Source organism: Vombatus ursinus, unplaced genomic scaffold (assembly GCF_900497805.2).
Source record: "Vombatus ursinus unplaced genomic scaffold, bare-nosed wombat genome assembly UNPS02014884.1, whole genome shotgun sequence".
Taxonomy (NCBI): domain Eukaryota; kingdom Metazoa; phylum Chordata; class Mammalia; order Diprotodontia; family Vombatidae; genus Vombatus; species Vombatus ursinus.
The window spans coordinates 753,749-779,346 of NW_020954662.1; the positions used below are offsets into that span (position 1 = coordinate 753,749).

The 25,598-nt window shown below is 41.9% G+C and overlaps 1 protein-coding gene across 5 annotated transcripts in view; it reads left to right on the top strand.

The window, feature by feature from the left end:
* The first annotated feature begins 15,024 nt into the window (after positions 1 to 15,024).
* LOC114028481 (E3 ubiquitin-protein ligase UBR4) overlaps positions 15,025 to 25,598 on the top strand; it is a 147,511-nt gene continuing 136,937 nt past the window's right edge. For 4 of the 5 annotated variants that reach the window (XM_027842730.1, XM_027842731.1, XM_027842732.1 and 1 more), the window contains exons 1-6: positions 15,032 to 15,124; positions 23,248 to 23,345; positions 24,364 to 24,467; positions 24,707 to 24,836; positions 24,953 to 25,092; positions 25,463 to 25,565. In XM_027842730.1, the coding sequence (XP_027698531.1) occupies positions 15,084 to 15,124; positions 23,248 to 23,345; positions 24,364 to 24,467; positions 24,707 to 24,836; positions 24,953 to 25,092; positions 25,463 to 25,565 (616 nt within the window). In that variant the 5' untranslated portion in view covers positions 15,032 to 15,083. Of the gene's footprint in view, positions 15,125 to 23,247; positions 23,346 to 24,363; positions 24,468 to 24,706; positions 24,837 to 24,952; positions 25,093 to 25,462; positions 25,566 to 25,598 lie in introns of all 5 variants that reach the window. The other variant, XM_027842733.1, reaches the window with a different exon arrangement.

Sequence of the window (25,598 nt, forward strand, 5' to 3'; positions counted from 1 at the left end):
TCCTGTAACATGATGGCCAAAGCAGGGCTTTTCTAAACTTAAAGTGAGTATTTTTACCCCTCTGGCTATCAGTCTAGTGAAGTCATTGCCCAGTCCTTGGATGTGCTCCTGCAGGATATTTACAAACTATTAGAAGCTAGTGCTCCAGGTCAACTATAAATAAGATGTGGTAGGAAGACTCAGATGTCCAGAATCTCTCCAGAAATGTGTAGATGAACCTGGAGTAGTGCGTTACAGTGCAGTTGGTGACCCACTCTTGGAACCAGAAGAGCTGGGTTTGAGTTCTGACTGCCACTAAGTTCAGTCTGTCAATAGACATTAAACTCCTACTATGTACCAGGCACCAAGTTGGATAGAACTGAAAACAACTGAACAACAACAAAAAGAGCTATGAGATCAAGAAGTGAAATAGTATAGAGGGAGAAGGGAAGAGAGCTCAGGACAGAGCCCTTCAGGACACCCACAAGCAGATCCAGCAAAGGAGACTGAGGAATGGTAAGAGAGGAGGACTGAAGAGAACAATGTCCTGAAAACTTAGAAAAGAGTTGTATGGAGAGGAGATTAGTAGTGTCCAAGACTGTAGAGAAATCAAGGAAGGGATTGAGAAAAAGTCGTTAGATTTGGCAATTAAGAGATCATTGGTAACTTTGGAGAGAGCACTTTCACTTGAATAACAGAATTAGGAGTGAGGGGGAATGAAGTGGAAGCACCTAGCAGGGATGGATGGATCAAGTAAGCATCTTTTGAGGATGAAGGAGATATGGGCATGTTGGAAGGCAGTAGGGAAGATAGAAAGAGATTGAAGATAAGTGAAAGTGAGGATGACAGGAGAGGCAATGTGTGGGAGAAGTTAGCCTTGGCAGGGAGAGGGGCCACTTCATGTGAGACAGAGGTAAAAAAGAGAGTGGCCGCAGAAGGCATCTGGGTTATGAGAGATTAGGAGGAAGGGAGAAAAGGGAGTTCTCAGGGAATGGCTTCAATTTTTTCAGTAAAATATAAGGCAAGTTTCTCTACTGGGGTTGGGGGAGGGAAACCATGGGGGGTTTGAGGAGGGACAAAATGGTTTGGAAGAGCTGCTGTGGTTAGTAGGACAGAAAGTTAATTAGGGAGGTATAAAAAGATTGCCTCATGACAGGGAGGGTCCAGGCAAGGTTATGCAACATAAATTTGTGGTGAACCCAGTTAGTCACCAGGAGAGAGTAGCGTCCCAAAAACCTAGAGAAAAGAGGGTATTAAGGAAAAAGGTGGGATCAACAGTGTCAAAGTCTGCAGGGAGGTCAAGAAGAATGATGACCTTCCCATCTCTTTCCTCTTCCAACCATAGTAGAGTCCTATCAGGGTACAAACTCATTCAGTAAAATATTTGGTAATTGAGATTTCTCCTTCGAGCTGAGAAAAAACAAAAGGAAAACTCAGTTTCTTTACTTGAGCAGCTTACTAATAGTAGCTCATATTGATAAGGTGGATCTATAAAGTAATTCTTAGGAGTAATGGATGCTGTACCTTAAAATACGATGATATACTTACTGAAAGCACACACTTATGAAATGTTCTACTATGAGACCTTGTGCTTGGTTGGCCTAGATACTCTAATGGATGTCATCATGGAGATGTGGGTATCCCTGTCTACAATCTAACTGCAACCCATCTACACCTACTTTATCTTGGGTGACTGCTTGGGATGGCTTAGCTTGGCTATCTCAACTAAACTTTTAAAATTTGTTTCTCCTCACTTTTCCTTTCTTTTATGAGGCAATACTGCTCCTAATCTTTCACCACTCTCTATGATTTTATGAGTTTTGCATTTTCAATGAGGGTTACTCTTGGATGCCACATCTTTATGTTGGGCAAGAATCACAAATATAGAGCTGGGAGGAACCTTTATGTCACCTCATTTACAATGCCCTCATTTACAGACAGGGAAAATGAAGCAGACAGAGATTAAATGACTTGTACAAGGTCACATGGGCAAGGAGTGACACAGATGGCAGTAACAGATCCTCTAACTTCTAGGCTTAGTGCTCCTTCCTCTACATAAGACTAATTTAAGTTTCAATTTTGGTCTCCTCATTATGGAGCTTTGTGCTGCTTAAACTCAAGTATAAAATTGCTGAGGGGCAGCATGGAATAGTACATAATTGATTTTGAAGCCACGAAGACCTAGTTTCAAATCCTGCCTCTGACACACATTGTGGGATTGTAGGCAACCTCTCAGGGCAACTCTCTAAAACCAAGATGCAGATTTGCACCGGTAGAGGGCACTTCCTGTGTCAATGACGTCATAAATCCAGTCCCTTTTCCTGTAAAACTGTAAGTGATGTTGGTTTCCTTGACTATTTTTTGGGTGTCAACTAGTTTAAATAGATCAGATTGGAACTGTTTTAATTGCATGCCATATCTTTATCAGAGTTTTATGATTCTTGTTTTGTGTTAATTTTGAACTTTGTTCTACCAAAGTTCATGTTTTAACAATTCAGACAAGTCAGGAATGATTACCACATCAGTAAACATTTCCTGTCATGAAACAGTGAGTTCTTATTTGGAAGAGGTATAAAGATGAATAAGCATTTTGCCTTCAAAGTATTTATGACATTTGTCCAAATAACTACAATACAAATTTAAACACAAGGGAGAGATCCAAACAAAGTGGTAGGAGAGCTCCCAGAAAGGAGCTTGAATTCCTGTGCCCAGGAACCTTGCTATGCTATCTCATGATGATGGGTTAGGCTTCGAAGGTGACACCCTAGCCTTATAGGGCACTCTTTACCAGTGGGTCTGCTTCTTCCAGTTAGAATTGCTGGACTCACTAGTGCCAATTTAACATGAAAACTAGCCCTATTCCTTCCTCCCACCAACACAACCAATTTCCTCATTTATTGTCAAAATTTCACAGCTTTGAAGTTAGATCTCATTCGCTTTTTAAGTCAGTCAAATCTACACTTTTAAAGAAAGTCTTAAATCAAGGGCTTCCTTCCCTGGGGCAGGAAAGGCAGAAAGCTTTGAGATAATCTCTGACAACCGTTCAGTGATAAAATTCAAGGATTAGCCTGATTGAATTTCTTTTCTAAAGAAAAACAGTTCTCTTTTTACAAAAGTTCAGAATTGAGAGCTTGATCTTAGAATTTTAACTCACCTGGGGGAGAAAATGATGGAAAGAACAATGGCATTTTGAAATTTCTGGAAGTGGCTGATTCAGGGAGGCTTATTTACTGCTCTACCAGCCTAGCACATACTCTGGGGCTACCATCCCCAACTCCTACTAGAATGGGCAAGCTAAGGTCCCAAAGGCAGTGTTTATTACTCCCCACTCGTTATCCCCAGCACTTTAGGGTAATCCTAGGGGGTTTTAAGGTTTTTTCTACTACTGTATGACTTGAGCCCCCACTGGTATGCTTCTACCAATTATTACCAGTTGACACCAATTAGCCATTCAGATTTAATTAGCTTTTAGAAATAGGTATTTACTAAGGTGGTGGAGTAACAACAGTTGGTACAAAATGTCCTTCTAAACCAGGGGCACAGTTCTCTGAAAGTACACAGAGCTCAGGGAAAAGTGGGCTCCAGTTTTGAGCACAGGGGGTGACAAAGGGGTAACAGCTCCCGACGTCCTTTTCTTCTCTCAGGCATGGGTAGTTTGCTCCTTGTACCATTCTGAAATTGCCTGTCTTAAGTGCGTCTAATTGTTCTCAGCTCCTGACTTGGAAGTTGCCATCTGCTGTTTCAAAGAGACTGCTAGAACTCCCATGGGGCAGACCTTTTGAAGTCTGCAAGGATTTCCTCTGGTCAAGGGGTAGGGGGATGAGATAAGAGTTCTTCTCCTTCCCCTAAACATTTACCTGTCAGGGGCTTGGTTGGAATGGCTTTCCCCAATGAGCTGACCAGGCATTTGAATCCTGAATTCTGAACCTGCTTACTCTTTTATCCCAAATTCATATGATGTGACTGAATCTCTTTAGCCAATCCCAAAACATTTTCTGTGCAGCATCATTTCATTCATCCAATGACTGGGAAAAAGTATTTTATTTCATATCAAATTAGCCTGAAATCTTCAATTTCCTTAAGTGCATTCTATGACCCATTCCTTCATTCCACCTCAGTCAGATACACCTGGAACTCACCAGTAAGCATATGTTTGTTATCCTTAACGGAAAACGCTGACATTCCTCTGACTCTAAACCTCATATCATTCCATTTCATCTGTCCTAAATCTATTCTTCCTTATCACAAATGTCAATCCCTCTATTGCTTAGTACTTTCTCATGTTACCCTGGTTGTGACTTTATTTTCCTACTTTCTCAATCATGATTTTAGTTAACCTCTTCAACTTTATACTGTCAACTCCTCAAGAATCTCTCAGCTTCTTGTCCTATCATTTAGCTCTTGCCAACTCTAGCCCTGATGTACTCCCATCATCTACCTCCTCCACTCCTACTCATATACTGCTGAACTGAGCTGGAGAAAGTGATAATGCCATAATGACTAAGCAAACTATAAATTCATGTTATCCAGTTTCAACTGGGCTCTCTTTGCTGCAAGGCAATCTTTTTATTACTGATTGATCCCATATCAATGGACCACAAAAGCTATTCCCAACTTTTTTTTTCTCCTCAAGCCTCTCCCAGCCCTTATTCTTTCAACTGAGGACCTTACTTCTTACTTTATTGAGAAAACATGAGGCTATTCCCCTAGAGCTCCTTCTTCTCACCTTTCTCTTGATCTCAAAATCCCTTGACATCCTCCTTTACTCTCTCTTAACTTCCCTCAGTCTTTAATAAAGTAACCTTACTCCTCTAACAGGCCAACTTCTCCACATAATGCCCCTGATTCCCTCCCTTCTTTTCCAACAAGTTGAACCCTCAAATATCCCCCCCCCCGCAATCATCACCTTCTCCCTATTTATTGGTTCCTTTCCTACTGCTTTCAAACATATCCAAATCTTCCCCATCCTTTAAAAAGAAACTTCATTAAGATTTTGCCATCTCCTTAAATTATCCTTCTACATCCAAGGGTTTGCAGGACTCAGCTGGAACTGGCTCCTGAGAGCTGAAAAATTTTCAATGTGAGCATTTACACCTGAAAAATCAGTAATCATTACATATCAGGGCTGGATTTGCTTTGTTGACTAGACTTAAGAAGTATCAATAACGCAGATTAAATTTAAAAGTGCATGTTCATACATTTTTTCTTTCTTTCTGGAAAGCCTGGTTGTAAATCATTTACCAGCACATCCCTGTATTGCTTTATAAACATTGCTTGAATTCATTAAGCATGCAGTAGGAAGTAAAATCATCACCAGACTGGTGGCCTGGTAACTTCAGGCCAATTGTTTTTATTCTTTGTCCTTCATTTTCAAAAAGGACCAATGACATCACAGGGTAATTAATGTCTTGATTCATATGTGAATTAGATTTAAGTGAGGTAGAGTTGCACAAAGTCGTCAGCCTCACTCTCGCTTCCTGAGTTATAGAAGTCCAATGGCAAGACAAAAGTCAGAATGACTCTTGATGGCCTGGTATGCAGTAGATGACCTTGGTATCTACAATGTCTGACGAAGCTGTAAGTGCTCCACAGCACCTGCTTCAGCTGCCTTCATGGCCACTGGAACAAATTGTTCTCATCTGCCCATTCTGCCTGGGGAAGTCTTCACATGCTTGGGGTAGACACCCCACCCTCCCTCAGCAATGGGTTTCAGGCCTGCCTGTTACCCTCAACCTGGTTTAGTCTATCTAATGAGACAGTTTACTGGGGGTGGCCACTGCTCATGCTACAGCTTCTTGGAGCCACAGGTGAGAGCTGAGTGTCAGGTGGATACCAAAGGTGGATGAGCAGCCTTGAGAAGGGTTGGGCAGCTCTCACAGCAGAGGTGCTGGTCCTCCTGAACACCCACACACCCTGGGCACTTACCAATGCTATTTAAATGCTTATACCTCCTCATTCCCAGAAACCTCAGTGTTATCCCTTACTTGCCCCCCCATCTCTTCCTTTTTTCACAAATATAAATTTGACAATCATTTGTCAAAGCTAATCATTTCTACCTTCATATCAATCTCTTGCATCTAACACCTTCTCTCAACTCACATGTTTACTATTTTACCTCACTACCTCTTGGCTGGACTGCTCCAACAGCCTCCTAAGCTGGTCTCCTTTCTTCAGGTATGGTCCATTCTCCACAGAGCTGTCAAAATAATTTTCCTCAAGCACATTTCTGACAGTGTCACTTTCCCATTCAATAAACACCGGTGACCTTGGAACCCAATGTAAACTCCTGTTTAGTTCTTAAAAGTTAGGTCCAATAAACAAGTATTTACTAAGTGCCTGTGTGGCAGGCACTGTGCTTAAAAACCGGGGATACAAAGTCAAAACCAGTCCCTGACCTCAAGCTGCTCACAATTTAATGGGTAAAACATACAAACTATGCATACAAAAGGTATGTACAGGATAAACTGGAAATAATCTGAGAGAGACGGCACTAGCATTAAAGAGGATTGGAGAAAGATTGTTGTAGAGAGATTCTGGCTGAAACTTGGAGCCAGGAATTAGAGATGAAGAGGGAGAACATTCCAGACAAATGGGACAGCCTATGAAAATGCACGGTCTGGAGATGGAGTGTTTTGTGTAAGGAACAGCAAGGCTTATGTCACTGGACTGTGGCAATTGTGAAGGCAAGGAAGATATAATAAAACTGGAAAGGTAGGAAGGCATGAGGTTAGAAAGGGCTTTAAAAGCTAAACAGAGGATTGATCCTGGAGATAAAAGGGAGCCTATGGAGTTTATTGACTGTGTGTGTGTGTGTGTGTGTGTGTCTGACACACACCTGCTCCAGCCTGTACTTGAGGAAGATCACTTTGGTAGCTGAGTAGAGGCTGGATGTCAGGAAGACCAACCAGAAAGCTATTGCAAAAGTGCAGGTGTGAAATGATGAGGGGTCTACACCAGGTGGTGGCAGTGAGACCTCTTCTTTGAGAAGTGATAAAGGGTTCTATGTGACAGATGTTGAGAAGGTAGACTTGACAAGACTTAGCAATGGACTGACTTGAGGATGACACCCAGGTTGTGAGCCTGGGTGACTGGAAGGCTGGTGGTACCCTTGACCGAAATAAATAAAATGATTTACCTAAGGTCACAGTTTCAGTTAGAACTTGAAGCCAAGTTTCATGTCATTAACAGCCAATTCATCCAGAATGATTATCTCATCATTAGTAACTATCCTACATTTATATAACATTCAGCTATATTCTACGTTTTTATAACATCCATCCACATTAAAATTACTTGAAATAAGCACAGAAAAGCATCACTTGACAGATTGCCTCCATGATTAGATATCTAAATTACATGAGCAGCATTATCACACAAACACAGTGATTGCACATGGATACCTTCAGTACATAAGCAAATAAATGTGAAACAGCAAAAGAAAAAACAAACAAACCACAATGAACAGGTAGGAGGCTATAGCAACACATATAAACATGACAGAGAAAAATTAAAAATAGAAAATAGTAAACATGTAATGATTGACCTCAGTCCAAGGCATAGCTGGTGGGTTATAGCAGTGTTGTTTTTGTTTAAAACATCACCTTCTGAATTATTACCTGGCTCAAATCTCTACAATTGTAAATTCTTTCTTTTTATAACTTTGCTGGCTGTCCATCCCTTCCGATCACAAAGGAATCTGAATAGCTCTCCTCTGGCACACAGGTGGTTGTAGTGAAATGTCATTGAAGGGCTCACCACGTTCTCTGGGGTTATTCTCTTACTAGACAAGTTGCCCAAACTTTCATCTACTTACTATGATGGGGCTTTCCATTTTTTCCTATCTAGTCTGTTTTGTGAACACTGAGGATTCATGGAAGGGGTCATATCAAGTCTCAGAAAAACTTATCACCTTGTTAAAGTTGACCACAAGCCTGAGCCCCACATTGTTTGTCAGAACTCTAAGAGAATTCTTGGCTTTTTTTTTTTTAAGTCAATCAAGTTTCTTATTAGCTCTAGTGTTCTCTTGACCCCTATGTTGTCCAAAGCGATGGAATAACTTCATAGCCATAGAACAATATGCTTTAAGTTGCCTAACTTTCCATTTCCAGAATTAACCTCTAGTGCTTCTGAATGAACTTCATGGGAGTGTAGACACAAGCAGAGACAAGGAGGGGAAATGCAGGACAACCAGAAATCCTTACTTCCTCGTAGGCTCTAAAAGCATTAAAATGTTACTTAGCTTACTGTCAAGTCTCTATTTTGTTCCCTACTCCACCCCCCCTTCCCAAAGCAACAAACTATCTTTTAGTGCTTCAAAACTAGCCTAATTTGTAAATATAATTGTAGCAGATAAGTGACTACTTTTAAGGCTGGATTAAGGTTGTGCTAGCTGAGGTTCTGACTCTTGTGACCTTCTAGCTGAATAATATCCCCAGACTTCTGAACCTGGGCCTTGCCTAAAACCAGTCTACAATTCTAATTATCCTGAGATGCCTTAAGTGGGAATAATGGTAAGTGATGTGGGAAGTCCTATGTAATATGGAGATACTTCAAATCCTTTGGGAGTGAAGCTTTTTTATTTTTAGTCATTCATTTGATTACAGGTTGTTTTCTAAGCTTTTATCCTTTCGAAGATGTCTTCAGCAAACCCATTCCCAGTCACATGTACTGCGCTCATAATATTCTTTTCCATAGTGGAAACACTTATTTATAGTACATCCAAAAGAGTGAATAAAACATTTGAAAGCTGCCTCCGAGGACAGGAAAAAAATTCTTTATATAAAGTCCCTTGTAAAAAAAAAAATTGAAACAAAAATAAAGAAAATAAAAGGAAAGAAGGCGAGGCCCGTGAGATGATTTATTGCAGTAACACGTCCTGGTCCTTGGTCTCCTTCTCGGGCGCCGAGGGGCTCTCAGGCTCATGGCTGCCTTCCTTCTCCTTCTCCTTCTCCTTCTCCTTCTCCTTCTCCTCCTTCACCGACAGCTCCGACAACTTCTCCACTACTTTATCAGTGTTTTCTTTGCCTGCTCCTGCTCTCTTTTCTCGTTCTCCTATCTCGTTCCTGCATTCTTCAAACTTTGCCTTAAACTTCTGGGCATTTTCTGCATTTAGGAATCGGATCGCCAGGCTTTGTGTCACTCAGTAAATACATATTAAGCGTCTATGTGCCAGGCACATGCCAGTCACTGTGAGGCAGCTGGTGGCACGGTGGATAGAGAACTGGGCCTGGAGTCAGGAAGACCCGAATTCAAATCCAGCCTTAGATGCTTACTAGTTGTGTGAACCTGTTAAGTCATTTCACCTGCTTGTTTCAGTTCCCTCAACTGTAAAATTGCACCTACCTTGCAGGACTGAGGATCAAATTACATCTGTAAAAAGAGCCTGGCACATATAACTGCTTATTTCTTTCCCGGGCACTGTGCTAAGACCAAGAAAGGTAAGACAGTCCCTGCCCTTGAGGAGCTCATGATATAATGAATGGCATTAATCCGTGGTGACCTGTGACTGCAAGTAGTGAGAGCAGGCAAACAACCCCTTCCATTGCTAGTTCTAGTCATGACTAGTTGAAGTCAACTAGGCTGAATTTTCTACTGTTTTCTCTCCCAGTAGGAGTTCGAGCAGGGACTCAATCTCTTGTTCTATTTCCATGCTTAGCATAGTGCTTAGAATATAAGCATTTAATAAATGCTTTTTATTTATTCATTCATTCATGTGTGGAATCAGTTACAATGCTCCAACTTATGTCGTCTCAACACCAGCTGCCTTATGGACAATAAATTTGAGTCCTGTAGGTTTACTCTCTTGTGTCTTGGCTTTTTTCATTTCTTCCATGCTTTCATCAGTTATCTACCCTGGTTGGCAGCGATCAGAGAAAAACCAGAGGGTTCATTGAAACAAAGTTTACATAAGTTGTTGACATCCTATCTGACTGGAGTCTCAAACTCTGCTCCACTTCCATGTGACTGCAGGCAGTATCAAATTTAGCAATGGTCAAAACACATGCCAGTAGACTGTTGTTGTTCCACACTGGAAATTAAATATAGTGTTCAAAAAAATCTGCAAAGCAAGTTTAATTTATTGTATTGATATTTAATATTGTTGATGATAATCATAAAAATAAGTACATAGGTCAGAAGAGGCAATTAAACTCCTATTTCAAATGGAGATTATTTTAACACAAATGTAAAATGTAAATTTTAATACAAAATGTAAAAAACAGATTCTATTGTTTTATTCAGAATTTATTCCCATGTTCTGTTTACTTATACCTGTTGGTGTCATTTGTAATAAAAATTAATAAATGACCAAAAACATTAAAAAATATTTATATTACTAACTTACTTGGAAGTTATATGTCTCTTTAAGGTTACTAAGAAGTACATCCTTGGAAAAGGACCCACATGTGCAAAAATATTTATAGCAGCTCTTTTCGTGGTGGCAAAGAATTGGAAATTGAGGGGATGCCCATCAATTGGGGAATGGCTGAACAAGTTGTGGTATATGAATGTAACGGAATACTATTGTGCTATAAGAAATGATGAGCAAACAAACTTCAGAAAAACCTGGAAAGACTTGTATGGACTGATGCTGAGTGAAGTGAGCAGAACCAGAGAACACTGTACACAGTAACGGTAACACTGTGAGATGACTGACTTTGATAGACTTAGTTCTTCTCAGCAATGCAAGGATCTAAGACATCTTCAAAAGTCTCATGATGGAAAATGCTATCCACATCCAGAGAAAGAACTATGGGGTTGGAATGTAGATAGAAGCATACTATTTCCTCTCCCCCCCCCCCTTCTCTTTTGTTTCTTCTTTCTTATGGTTCCTCCTATTGGTTCTAATTCTTTACAACATGACTAATGTGAAAATATGTTTAATAGGAATGTATATGTGGAACCTGTATCAGATTGTCTTGGAGAGGGAAGTAGGGAGGGAGGGGGAGAAAATTTAAAACTCAAAAGCTTATGGAAGTGAATGTTGAAAACTAAAAATAAAATAATTTTAAAAAAATTAGTAAAAAAAAAAAAGTATGTCCTCCATTTTTAGAACTCTGGAGTCAGAGGACCTGGGTCCAAATTCCAATGCTGATGTTCGCTACCTGTATTTACCTTGGGTAAATCACTTATTACCTCTGAGCCTCAGTTTTTTCATCTATAAAATGGGGGGGGTTATACTAAAAGACTTTTAGGGTTCCTTCAGCGCTATTTCTATTATCTTATGATCCTATGACAGACATTTAAGTTTGTTCTGTTAGAAATTTCCCTGAAGTGACAGCTTACTTCAAAATCAAAAACTCCACTTTGTGCACAGGAGACCAATTACATATAATTCACTCACAGAAAGGTTAAGAGTGAAATAAATTCTGTGAGATAGATACTCCTCATAAGAACATGCCTATCCTCCAGCTGAATTCCTTCAACTGATTCTTTCATTTTTTATGCACAAGCTGTATAGATGGTTAAGATGTTCAGGTATTAAGTCCTAGTTTGGTGCTTGAAGTCTCCCACTGATGCCCTGAATAAAGTGGAATTGGGTTCAATCAATGCTGACACTCTAGAGATGGATGTTGGGTTTGAATATATACCAAGGCCACGGTAGCCCTTTTGAAGCCAAGGATTTCCTTAGGAAACTTCAGGCTTACTCTGACATATCCCAAGTGTGGATAGATGGTCCTTGTCCAGGTGAAAGGGGTCCATAAGCAAATGATGATGACTTGAGGCTTACTGTTTTAGGGATCTCTGGTGACTTGTGTCTGGCCCCGTTTACTGGAATCCAGCACGATGGCCCATCCAGACTAAGCCTTTAGCAGAAGAAAGATCTGCTTCGGTGGCTGAGCCTTGCCAGCAGTATTCCCACATAGGCTGCTAGAATCTCTGATTCCCTGAGTCTTTACTTTTCCAAATGGTTCTCTTTCTCATCAGGTTCTGTGTAGTTTTCTGGCTTTGTGTATACGTGAAGTGGTCTCTTGTTTGGGTTCTGTGGCCCATAATCAAGAGGTCCTGCAGCTAATAGAAATCAGATACTGTTGTGTTGGTTCCACCCTTTCAAATGAAGGCCAATTTTCATACTTTTTTACTCTTAACAACTGGCCATAATTCACTGATTCATAATTGCTGATAATCTCTAGCATTTATGACTTCTATGGCTTTGGTCTCATTTTCTGGAACTGGGTTTCTTCTTCAGCATGCCTTTTTTCCTAAAGTTCCCATATATTTTTTTTTAAATTCAAATTTCTTTTATTTTCAGTTCCATATTCTCTCCCTCCCCTGACTTCCCTTTGCCTACCCATTGAGAAAGCAAAAAAACAAAAACAGAACTCCTTACAAATATGTATAGTTAAGCAAAACAAATTCCCACATTAACTATGCCCCTGCTTACCCCCCCACCCCAAAAGAAACTGCCACAATTTGCACTCCATCAACCCTCTCTCTCGAAGATTTAGCACGTGTCGTTACAAATTCTTTGGGACTATGAGCTCTATCCACTGTGCCCCATCCTTCATCATTTCTTAAAGTACAATAGTATTCCATCACAAAAATTTACCAAAACTTGTTTAACCATTCTTCAATTGATAGGTACTCACCCCCCCCCATCAGTTTCTATTTTTTTTTCTACCACAAAAAGCTGCAATAAATATTTTTGTACATATAGCCCTTTTCCTTTTTATGTGATTTCTTTGGGGGTATAGACCTAGTAGCAGTATTGCTAAGTCAAAGGGTTGCTGTTGCTTTCCAGAAACGTCAGACCAGTTCATAGTGTTATTAATGGGGCATCAATATGCCTGTTTCCCCACAGCCCCTCCATCATTTGTCACTTTCCCTTTTTTTTGGTCAGTCTTGCCATTCTGATGGGTGTGAAGTGGTACTTGAGAGTAGTTTTAATTTGTATTTCCTTAGTTTTTAGTAATTTCAAACTTTTTTTCATATGGCTTCAGGTTTTCATTTTTTTCTGGCTTGGACTACTGCAACAGCTTCTTGAATGCCTGCCTCCAGCCTCTCTCCCTTCTAAATCACCTATTATACCGTTGCCAAATTGATATTACTAAAACACAAGTCTGACTATGTCATCCCCTTGCTGTAGAAGCTCTCCTGCCCCTCAGATTAAAGGAAATTCTTGCTCAGATTTTAAAGCTCTTCACAATGAGGCTCCAAACTGCTTAGCCTCCATAAACTGGCGTGGGATTATGTGACATTCCATTCCCCCCATATTTTTGGACAAGCTGTCCACCAGGGAGTTCACTCACTCCACACTTTTACCTTTTAGAATCCCTAGCATCTCACTGTTTGCCTTTTGTATCCCCACAGCTTACTTAGCACATTGCCTGGCACACAACAGGGTTTTAATAAATGCTTACTGTTAGAATGACTAAAAGTTCAGCTCAAGTACTACCCCCTCTATAAGGCTTTTCTCTTGATCACCTTATTTGTTAGTATCCTCTCCCAAGAAAATACTCCACATGTACTTTATCTGTGTTCATATTGATTCCTCTTTATTGATATAAATTCCTTGGGGGCAGGGGCTGTTTTTTTTTTTTTAAACTCTTGTAGCCCAGCATTTAGCATTTAATAAATGTTTGTTTTATTGACCCGAACTGGGCCAGCTTTCTCCTCAGGTTCTTCCTCCCCTAGTCTTCACCTCCACAGGAAGCTTCTCATATTGGCCACAGCAGTCTGCACCACTTGGCAGCTCAGGATCATAAATTATTACTCTTAACTTGGCAGCTCCCTACTCTTTACCTCGTCATGGCAACACAGGCGTCTTGCTCCCAAGTCTACCAAGCAGGCTGAAGCAGATCTCAAGGAGAGAGGAACAGGAATGAGGGAATGCAGAGCTCTCTTGGCTTCCCACAATTCAGTCCAGGGGAATCCACGTAAAGACGAACCTGAGCAGATCCGTTGACCAAGCTTTTCCCGATTCCCCTAATGCTAGTGCTCATTACCTCCAGGTCACCACAGCTACCTATCTACCTGTATACTGTGTGTAAAGATGTATCTGTGTGTGTGTGAGTATATGTATACATGTGAGCTCCTCCGGTGCAGCGTCTCTCCTATCTTCCTTTGTATCTCCCTCGCTTAGCTCAGTGCCCCGCACGTAGTAGGTGCTTACTGACTGAATGACCCACTAACTACAGGGAAAGAAATGTTCGTTGCCTGGGGGAACGCTGGGGCTGGGGCCGAGGGGCGGGCGGCTGCTGTCCAGGCCCTACCTCGGCTGCCGAGTGTCTCGGAGGGTCCCTTGGCTCGGGTGCCGGGCCGGGAGGGGGACGCAAGGAGAAGGGAGGTCGCGGCCTGGCCTCGGGCCTGCTGCCACACGCTCGCTGTGGGACCTCGGCAAGTCCCTTACCCTCTCTGGGCCTGTTGTCTCGGGTCCAGGGGCCTCACAGTCCCCGGGTTTCCTCCGTCCCATACTCACCCGGTCGCCGACATTCCTCACGTCGCGACAGCCACGACGCGACCATCAGACTACTTATACCAAGAGACCTCCCCACACCTAGGGGGCCGCCAGAGGCTCTGGGCACTGCGCAGGCGCAGTAGGCAGTGCGGGCTTCCCAAATAAAAAACAACCTCCGCCCCAGGGCGCCGTTCGAAGCGTTCTGCGCAGGCACCTCCTGAGCCGTTCGCCAATCGTTGAGGTGAGGGGAGAGGCCTGTCTTTTCGTCCCTTGGGCTTCTCCGGCTCACTGCCCACGTCGGGTCGCGTCGCGCCGGCTGACGCGAAGAGTCACGTCACTTCCGCCCCCCTCCCGGGAGGCGGCGCTGGGCCGGTGGCAATCCCCCGGAGGAGGCGCAGTCGTGAGAGGGAAGATGGCGACGAGCGGCGGGGAAGACGCTGTGGTGGCGGCGGCCGTGGTGGCGGCGGCGGGGACAGCGGCCATGGCGGCGGCGGGGACGGCTCCTGCTGCCCCGGCGCCGGCCCCGGCCCCGGCCCCGACCCCGACCCCGACCCCGGCCCCGGCCCCGGCCGCTGCCCCTACCCCTGCTGCAACCCCAGCCCCGCCGGCCTCGGCCCCGGCCCCGGCTCCTGCCTCAGCCCCGGCCGCGGCCCCGGGCTGGGAGGTGGCGGTCCGGCCGCTGCTCTCCGCCTCTTACTCCGCCTTCGAGATGAAGGAGCTGCCGCAGCTGGTGGCCTCAGTCATCGAGAGGTAGTACCGGGCGGGGACCGGGAGCCAGGCCGGGCGGGGGGGGGGGAGGGGGAGATTCTGCTGCATCATTCCGGCCGCCGCCCCTCCGACCCCCTCCTTCTCCCTCCTGGACCGGACCCGCCCTCCCCGGCCCCGGGGACCAGGGCCGAGGAGCTCGTGCCTCAGTTTCCCCTCGAGAGGCACGTCTTGGAGTCGGAGGAGTGGTAAAAGCGCTGGGTTTGAATCCAGCCTCTGCCGCTGACTCACTGTGTGACCTTGGGCAAGTCACTTCTCCTCCCAAGCCTGAGTTTCCTTTTCCGTAAAAGGAGGGAGTTGGGCTAAAGGATGCCCGAGCTTCCTTCTAGCTTTGACAGTCTGTAAAAGATGCTCCCTCCACCCCCTCCCTTATACATATACCTATGGTATCTTGAACGTGTGCCAGTGAAACTTGAGGAGGGAGACCTTGGGAGGAGCATCGTCGGGCTACAGTGGACAGAACATCAGCTTTGGAATCAGGGGATCCGGAATCAAATCCTGCCTCTGCCACTTAACTATTTGTGTGACCTTGGGCCAGCTGTTTGACCTCTTTAAACCTAAGCTTCCTTATCCCTAAAATGAGGAGGTAGAACTAGATAGCCCAAAGGCCCTTTCCAACTCCTAAATCTATGGTCCTTAGATCTCAGGCTGCCCCTTGGGAGGATGCCGTAGGACTTGGTATTATGGCAAGTTAAAATTTCCTGCTCTGCAGTGTGACCTTGGGCAGTAATAACAGCTCACATTTATGCATTACCTTAAGGATTACAGAGCGGTTTCCTCATAGCTGTCCTTTGATATAAGTAGAACAAATATTATTACCTTCATTTAATAGATGAGGAAAGCTGAAGCCCATGGTCTAAAGTGACTTGCTTAGGATCACCCCAGCTAGTAAGGATTGGAGTCAGAATTAAGTGACTGCATCACTCTGGACCTTAATGAACACCTCTGTGAAATGAGGAGGTTGAACATTTGTAAGATGCATAACGACATTTAGAGTCCGATTTCTCTGTGAATAGGATAGGTAGTGCAAAGAAGAATGAATTTGGAGTTGGAGGACCTGGGTTGGAATCCACACTGTTATTTTATGACCTTTGTGATACTGGGCAAGTTGTTTTGCCTTCGGGCCTCATTTTCCTCATCTGTAACAGGGCCTTTCTAGTTCTAAAACCTTTGCTCTTATGATGAGATTTCATTCCTGGGGCAACCCTTCCTCTCACCTAAGAATAGGGGCCTGAGAAACCTGAGGTTTAAATCAAGAGCCGACCAAATAATTTAACAACTAACAGTCCCCCAGTGGAAATGTAGTCATAGTAACTTGTGCCTTTATGGAGTTTAAGCTATAACACACCACTGATCATTCTCTCTTCCCTAAAGCCAGGGATCAGAAAGCTTCTCTACTCTTTGACCAAGAAGTTAGCATTTTTTCCATGGTGAAGAGTTCTTTTTTCATCTGTAAAAAAAATATGTCTTCAAATCATTTTACAAGCAGCTTGGTTAGCATGTGCCAGAGGATCTTGGAGAGGGGAGAGCAGGTGATGGAGGAATATCAGAGATGTGAGAGTTTCTCTATAGCAGTAGAGTATAGGGAGTTAAGAACAGTAAGGCGTTCCAGGAGACCTAGGTTTTAGACTTATTCTGTCAGTACCTTATTTCAAAATCTAGGGCATTTAGGTTACTTTTCGTAGGGTGATGGTGTCAGAGTCAAAATTTTAAGCTAGGCCTCCTGACTCCATGCCTACCCTAGTATCCATTGCACTAATCTGTAAAACAAGGATATTAGACTAGTTGACCTCTGGAGTTTTCTTTCTAACTCTTTTGACTTTCTCTAAATCTTGTTTTAACATCAGTTTTTCTTATCATGGAGACACTATCACCCTCAGGTTGTGGGAGCTGTTCATTTACAAAGAGATGTTATGCCAGAGTTCCTGCCACCAGATCAGACTTTCATAAATGTAATGAAAGAAATCATCTTTTATGTTAGTCTCTATAGGAGATGACCTTAATTCTGTTTTTTCCAACCAAAACTTTATACTACTCTCTACATTTACTGCTAACTGGGTCACTTTATCCTAGAGCAAAGTAAAAAAAAATGAGAAAGTTTTACAGAAAGTCAGAAATAAGTAGTTATTACTTCAGCAAGTCTCACAATCTGACAGTGTTTGTTTTTATGCCTGGTTGGCATATATCAAATCCTGCTTCACAAGTAAATCCTTTAGATAATTTTTCCTATTTTATTATCAAACCAAAAATATTCTGAAGATGGAGACATATCAAAGTTCTTATCTCAAATTATATACTCTCCTTTTAAAAAAAACTTTTAGATAAGTGGTATTTTTATTTTCCCTGAGTTTTACTCCAGTGTGTTGCTTGAATTGAGTTGCAATCAATAACATTTGGCATTAGAATCATTGAATTTTACAGAATTTTACAGAAGGGGCCTTAAAGTACCTTCATCCTGTCCAACCCCCTTAATTGATGAGAAAACTGAGGTTTACAGTAGTTCAGTGATTTCTAAAAGGGCACAAAGTTGTAAAGCAGAGTTAGGACTTGAAATCTGGCGTCCACAGTCCCAGTCCAGGGCTCTTTCCTCCTCCTCTGCAAATTTGCTTTCAGGTACTTAACTGACATATGCAGATCAGGTCAACTTTCTGGGTCTCAGTTTCCTTTTCTGTAAAATGAGGAAGTTGAGCCAGGTGTCTCAAGAATCTCAAGGCTCTCTACATGAGCATAGACAGTCTTATCATTCTATGAAAGCAGAATAACAGTTATTTGTTTATACACTGCCCAAAAACCAGCAATAGGACTGTTAAATGAAAAAATTAGATGATCTAATTCAGTGAATATGGGCAGTTCGGTGGTGCAGTGGATAGAATGCTGGGCCTAGAGTTAGGAAGTTTTATGTTCATAACTTCAGATCTGGCCTCAGATAGCTGTATGACCTTGGGCACTTAATCCTGTTTGCCTCAGTTTTCTCATCTGTAAAATGAGTTGTACAAGGAAATGGCAAACTACTTCAGTATCTTTGCAAGAAAACCCCAAATGGGATCACCAAGAGTCAGACACAAATGAAACAACTGAATAACAACAACAAAAATATCTGGAGCATATGCTGAAGTCAAGTATAGCAGACCAGATAGGAGACAAAATGATAATGGTCTCTTCCTGCTCCATCCTCTGATAGTTCATGTAATTGAGATTTGACCGTGCCCATACAAAAGAATAAGACAGCTCTTCTTTGTTGTAAAAGCAGTTCTCAACTGATAGGCATTTAACCACAGGTCCTTACTGAAAAAGCTGAATCCCATTGAATCACTGGGCAAGGTTGTGCAGCTTAGATTTGAATATGTGTGCACTATTGTGTCTTCCTTAGAATTCCAGGTGGGCTTTTAAAGGATGAAGATACTGAGAGGATAACTTTTCTATGAATTCTTCATTCTAATGCTGCTATACCACAAGAGCAAATACTTAGGACATGATACATAGACTACTTAGCTCATTGATCTAGTGCTTTATGGTTATACAAATTGCTAAGTGGTAGTATAATGGAGCCCGTTTCTGGAGTCAGAGGAGCTGGTTGAAATCCTTGTTCTTCCATGTATTAACAGTGAGAACTTGGGAAGTTCCTTCTCAAAGCCTCAGTACTTTCATCTGAAAAAAGAGACAGTTGGACTAGGTGATCCCTAAGGGCTGTTCCACTTAGAAATCTGTGATCACTATGATCTGATAGTAAGTCATAGCCAGAACTTGAGCCTAAGCCTCATGACTTGAAGACCAATGTTCTTTTTATTACTATATGTAAAATGGGCTAAATGTTTTACTTAATGGATGGATTATTCAGTTTCCTATATTTATGTCCAGATTCTTTTTGCTTTCCCTCTTTTATTTTGCCATTCCTTCTTTTGTGGGTCCTTAAGCTCCAGTCCACTTTACTCTGGCTATGTTTTTCTTCCCTTTCCCCAATGTCCTCTCTTCCTGCTGCTGTACTTTCTACTACTTTTTTTTTTTTTTTGGCTGTCCTGGCTCTCTTCTACCGGCTTTCACCTCCTACTCTGGCATTCAGAAGCTTCATTAAGTCAGTTCCTCATGACTCTCAGGGGTGATGACATATGAAATAGGAGATTTCCAGGCATTGTGATCCACTCTTTGTTCACTTTTAGATGATAGTTACCTTCCATTCTGATGAAGAAGTGGATGGACAATTACAAGGTCCAGACTCTGCTTATTGAGAATCTATTGAGAATTTGTAATTAGACTCTTGCTGAAATGAAGGAAGAATAGATTAGCATATATAAATTGGTGCTCCATGCTCAGAATTGTCAGAATAATGTAAAAATAATAAGAATAAGTGTAAAAATAATAAGAATAAGTGTAAAAATAATGAAAAATCTGGTTCTGCTTTTTGATGGGCTTATTCTTTCTAACTTTCTGAGACTTGCGTGTATCATATGTGGCCTTAGAACTGCAAGCTATTTAAACACTATCACCTTTCCAAGCTAAGGAACAAATGTATCGTAGCCAGAGTTGGTTCAGTCTAGCACCAATGCTGTGTGATTGGTTAGCTTAATTGATGAGAACTGGCTTTTTAAAGAGAATATCACACAGTGGATTATTTTTTAGTATGCCGCAAATCACTCTAAGCATAGTTGTCTTTAGGGAAGAGCTCTCATCCTCATATACTGAATTTACCAGCTTTTCCCTGAATCAGTGTTTCCTGTGTTGTCACTGAACTTCTTGGTTATAGACTTCCCCTTTATGTAATATAAAGATATTTGTCAAATTATGCCCCTGCCAGAGAGTCCTTAGGCTTTCTCAAAAACAGACAAATTAGAGGCTATAGAGAGTTGTGGATACAGTGCTGAGTTTGGAATCAAAGGATTCCAGTCAGTCAGGCCTGGGTTTGAAATTGCCTTTGACACTTGGCTAGCTGTCACCATTTCCTTCATCTGAAAAGTGGAGATAATAATACCTGTAATACTTTTTTCACATTTCTTGTGAGGTTAAAATAAGATCATGTCTGTAGAGTGCTTTGTAAACCTTAAAGCTCCTCATATAAATATCTGCTATTACTCTTCATTCAGCCTTTATCTCTCTGGAAAAAGAGAAGCGATGAGGAAGGCTACCATTCTTCTAGGTTAATTGCTTTGTGTCATAACATGGTGGTTAACAAATAGAAACAGATCCCCACCACTGAGAGATATTATTTAATTGTGCAGATAAATGACCTAAATCTTATTCCGGTCTTTATGACTTTAGGTAAGTCCTTTAGCTTCTCTGAGTATTGACTTTCCCCTTTCATTCCAAAGTAAACAAGATATCTGGAAAAGGCTTTCATTTCCTAGGTCAACATTTTTAAAAATGCCACTCTGTACATGGAAAAATGTGGGACACCGTGTCTTTGATAGCCAAGAAAGAAATGGGAAAGGACTTCTGTTATCCTTTGACATTTATTGGCTAATGGGAGGAGGGGTTGGATAGCTATACTTTAAAAAGAAAAACTGTGTAGAGAAAATATCAGCAGTAGTAAAGATCAGAAATAGAAGACATTAGTTGCTTGACAGATGAGAATGAAAGTAAATTCCTCTCTACTTTGTACCTCCTTGCCAAAAAAAGAGAAAACAGTTCTCTTTCCTAGCCCTAATCTTTATGATCATACTCCATCATTTGGTTAGCTGCTGTTTCTTTTGTTACTCCATGTAGCACTTTCAAATGTAAGGCATTGGATCTTTTCGTGAAGATGATTCTTGGCCTTGCATTTAGTAGGTTTATTTGGGTTTCAGACTTGGATGATGCTGTTGTGGTAGGTTGGGAGAAATGGGTGTTCAGAGGATTGAACAAACAGGAGTATTGCTTGGCAAGTGAGAGAAGACAACCTTGCACCATCGGGACCCAGCCTTTATCTGCTTCTGTTTACTTTTTCATTTCATGTTTTCTGCCTTTCCCTTCCCCCCCATTCTTTTGCTACTTGCTTTGTTCTCCTGCTCTGTTTCTCTTCACTCTTTAGTACCTCTCATGTACTTGGAGTGATCTTCTATGGACTTAACTAACATACTTCCTCCTGTAGAACTCTTTCAAAGACTTATTTCTCACAGACCTCAGATTCCTCTCAAAATAATGAGTGACTCAGAACTGCTGCCAGTACCCATCTTTTGTCCAACTATGTTCTTATCTTTCCTCTGTACTTGTGTTTTTTGCTGTCACATTTCGGTTACTGAGCTATAGGGCTAGAGTCAGCATCTGGATCAATGCCTTAGGTGTGGACTAAGACATTCTCTCCATAAAGTAAGCACTGAGTAACAATGTGGCAACATTGATCTGGGCTAAATGAGTCCAGACCTTTTTTACAGCCTGTTGGAGTAACATTGTTCTCAGATTAGGAATAACAGCCAAAAGAATATGTCTCTGACTGTGAGCGCGCTGCTCCGTACAGTTTCGATTGGTTTTATTAGTGTTGCCTATTCTGTTCCTTCAGATCACAAAGGATAAATGGAAATAACTTTATAATCATGCTTTGTGTGTTTGTAGTGCTTTTACATATGCTTTCTCACTTGGCCTTCATAACAACTAAGGTAGACAGGGCAGGAATTAACTCTGCCCATCTAATGATGAAACTGAGGTTCAGTGGTTCATAAATAATGAAGAATACGCCCTTGGTGCTTCTCTCACCTCCCCTGTCCTCACTTCTCTCCTGTCTTTAATATCTTGGTACTATAGTCTCACAATTGAAAGATAACTAGTAAGGGACAGAGCTGGAACTAGAACATTAACTTATTCTGGGCTGTGAAAACCTTAGAATAGTGAATAAGAAAGCCCCAAATTAGAAGAGAAGGAAAAGAGCAGCTGTGTGTTCAGCTTGGAGAAAACAAAGGGAATGAACGCAGTAGTTTCTTTTCTTTTTGGGGAGGGGTCTTGTGGACCCTTTTGGCAGTCTGGTAAAGCCTATGAACCTCTTCTCAGAATCATAGTTTTAGTTACTCAAAATAAAGTACTTGGAATTACAAAGGAAACTAATTGTATTGAAATACATTTATTAAAAAGTATTTTAAAAACCCTCAAGTTTCTATACCGCAGGTTAAGAACCCTTTGAGAAGAGCTCTAAACATTCCAAGCTCTAAAGTTCTGTGAACTAGTTTTCTGAAACAGAATATCAGAGCTTGAAGTGACCTTAGGGATCAATTAATTTAACCCTTTCATTTTAAAGATGAGGAAACTGAGGCTCAGACAAGTAAAGTGACTTACCCAACGTTGTGTCTGAGCCAGGACTTGAATCCAAATTTTCTGACTTCTTAAATTAGCTCCATTTGTGCTCCACCAAACTTGGTTTATGAAGTGAGGTCCAGTATTGATGTCTTGAAGCTTTGAATGTTCTTTCTAAGACTCTCCTAGCTCAGAATTTTTTGATGTTTCTGTTCTTTTGTTTTCATTGTTTGAGATGAAGCCGGAAAGGAGGAAATACCCTAACACTGCCTACCATAGAGCCTCACACATAGTAGCCACTCATGCCATTGGTATTCGTGCTTGACTGTCAGAGAAGGAACCAGTCCTTGATTAATCTTTGTTTTACTATTCCAAAATAACAAACATCTAAATGTCTTCTGAAGGGGTGGCTCCCCTGAATTGGGACCCTCTAAGTATGATACTTTACTTTTGACATCCTCTACATTGAGGTGCCAGCTGTGTTGTTGCCCATAGGCAATGCAGGTCCAGTTCTCTGTATTTACCTCTCTGAGTCTGGGATGCTTCTGGCTTGAGAAGCAAAACTCTCAGCAAAGTTTAGTGGCTCCATTGACTATTCAATACCTTCTTTAATTGCTTAAGTTCTGGTCTGTTCTCGTGGATGTTAGATCATGTTGGCCCTCACAGCTTAGCCAGGGGGCTTGTAATCCTTTAAAGATCCTTTAAAGAAGCAGGAGTTCCCCAGCCAAAGGGTTAAGGGGATGATTGGGTGGGATTGCCAGAATCGTCATGATGATGCGCCACTTGGAATAGTGGAGAAAGATGTGGCACACAGTAAATATTTCAGTTGAAGCTGTTAATTGAATGAATGCTCACCGTGTGCTATTGATGTAGTTGAGATTCTGGATTGCCAACTAGCCATGTTGTCTTTGCAGTGAATTAGAAATCCTGCACCACGACAAGCAGTATGAGCCCTTCTACTCCTCCTTTGTCGCACTTTCCACACACTATATCACAACGGTCTGCAGCCTCAGTAAGTATCCAGCTGCTGTCCCTCCCAGTTCTTGGCTTGTGAATAGAGGGATTGTTGTTTCTCCCATTAGGTTTGACTGCATGAATTGGTTAATGAAGTGTCTTTGCTTCCGCACTCCCAAGCCATGTTCCCAGGAGTTGAGACAACAGCAAACTATGATGTGCACCACTGTCTACAGTGAAATGAACAAGTTCATTTTAACCCAGGCTGCCCAAGCAGAAGCAGAAAATGCCCTGAGGCTTGAGCAACAGGTCCTCAGTTCATTAAGTTTCTCTCTCTAGCCAAAGCCCTTTATGTTAGGTTTCATACATCGTCTGGGAAGGAGTGCATTTCTCAGTAACCCATAGCTTTGGGGCTAACAGCCAGTATACCAAAGCAGTATCCCATCCTGTGGTTGTGGTTTGAAAGTGAATTTGACTTCTTTATGGGCCCTGCAACATGAAATGACTTCTTCCAGCCTCCATTTTCTTATCTTTTTGCCCAATTGATTATAAAATTTGTATTTTATGTTTGTTCTATTTCAGTAATTTATCCTTCTGATCTCTTTATGTTATGTTGCTACCTAAAAAAGCACCAGAATGAATTAAATGAGTACCTGAATTCTTTATTGACTTGTTTAGTTAGCAGGTTATTCAGGTAGACAGTGAGAAACTTCATAAACCCTCAGCATCCTTCCAGGTAAGAGGCTGGAATTGTTGGTAGTAAGCATCATGTCCTGATGGCATCTGTTCCTTTGTCTTTATGGATGAAAACTGAAAAAAAACAAGAGCCCCTGGGAAAAATAGATATGTAGGAAAAGGAGTACCTTCTTTCATACTGAACAAATAGGAGAGAACCTCTGTCTCAGCAAATGTAGTTATCAGTGTTAAATGATGGGGGGTCAAAGTCAGCATTGGTTATAGGTGTAGCTTGGTTGATGTGAGGTAGAGGTTCAACAAAAACTTGTTATTGATTGCTTAATTTGTTGGTAAAGGAGGGCCATAATTCCCTGTACATAAATAGTTGGTTGCTTTTTCAGTTCCCCGAAATCAGCTTCAGTCAGTGGCAGCTGCCTGCAAAGTCCTGATTGAATTCTCTCTCCTGCGCCTAGAGAATCCAGATGAGGCCTGTGCTGTATCCCAGGTGAGAGCTGTGGCATGGTGTGCCATCTCTCTGAAGGTTTTCTTGTTTTTATTTGGCAAGAGATTGCTGAGTAGAGTCAGAGAAGTGGGAAAAGGAAAGGCTAGTGGAGAGGCTTTGTATTATTGTTCAGTCTGTACTAATTAATATGAGCCTGATTTTGGTCCTGTAGGCCTTTGCCAGTGAGAATGCTTTGTGCTGTACCTACCTAAAGTCACGTTTTTAATTTGATTGCTCTCCAGAAACACTTGATTCTCCTTATCAAAGGTCTGTGCACTGGCTGTAGCCGGCTAGACCGAACTGAAATCATTACTTTCACTGCAATGATGAAATCTGCCAAGCTCCCACAGACAGTGAAGACTCTCTCAGATGGTAAGTGTTTGCCCTATATATATATACCTCACTCCTTTGGTCCCTGGCATTTCTGGATTTTTCACTGCTTTGCCTCTATCATTTTTGTCCCATTTCCTCTCTTTGAACTAATGCAGTGGAAGATCAGAAGGAGCTGGCTTCACCAGTCAGCCCAGAGCTTCGGCAGAAGGAAGTACAAATGAACTTTCTGAACCAGTTGACCTCAGTCTTCAATCCTAGAGCGGTAGCAGCACCATCCCTCCCGCCCGTGATTCAGGTGAGATTCTTTAGCCTTGTCCCCATCACCTGTTAACCTAGTAAGTAAAAGGCAATAGGTAACAAATTTTGGTACATTCTATGTTTATTACTGCTTGTACTGGATAAATAACCTCTGTGTGTTCCAACCCACAGAGTTGGAATAGCATTTCTGGAGTTAGCCTAGGAGGAGTGAAGTATTAGAAGTGGGGGAACTTCTGGACTAGATGACTCCTGAGGTCTAAACTTTCATCTCTAAATCTGTTATCCTATTATTTTTTCCTGGCTTTTGGGCTGTGGTTTGGTTCCCACCTTCTAGGATAGTAAGCAATGAAGAAGCTGGGGCAGTTAGCTGCTATAAGAAGTCTCAGTCACTTTGCACTTTCATTTAGGTGGAAGGAGAAAATGAAGATCAGTCCTCAACAGATCAAGCCTCTGCCATCAAAACCAAGAATGTGTTTATAGCCCAGAATGTGGCTAGTCTACAGGAGCTCGGTAAGATGAAACAGCTAGTTTCATATCTTAGAA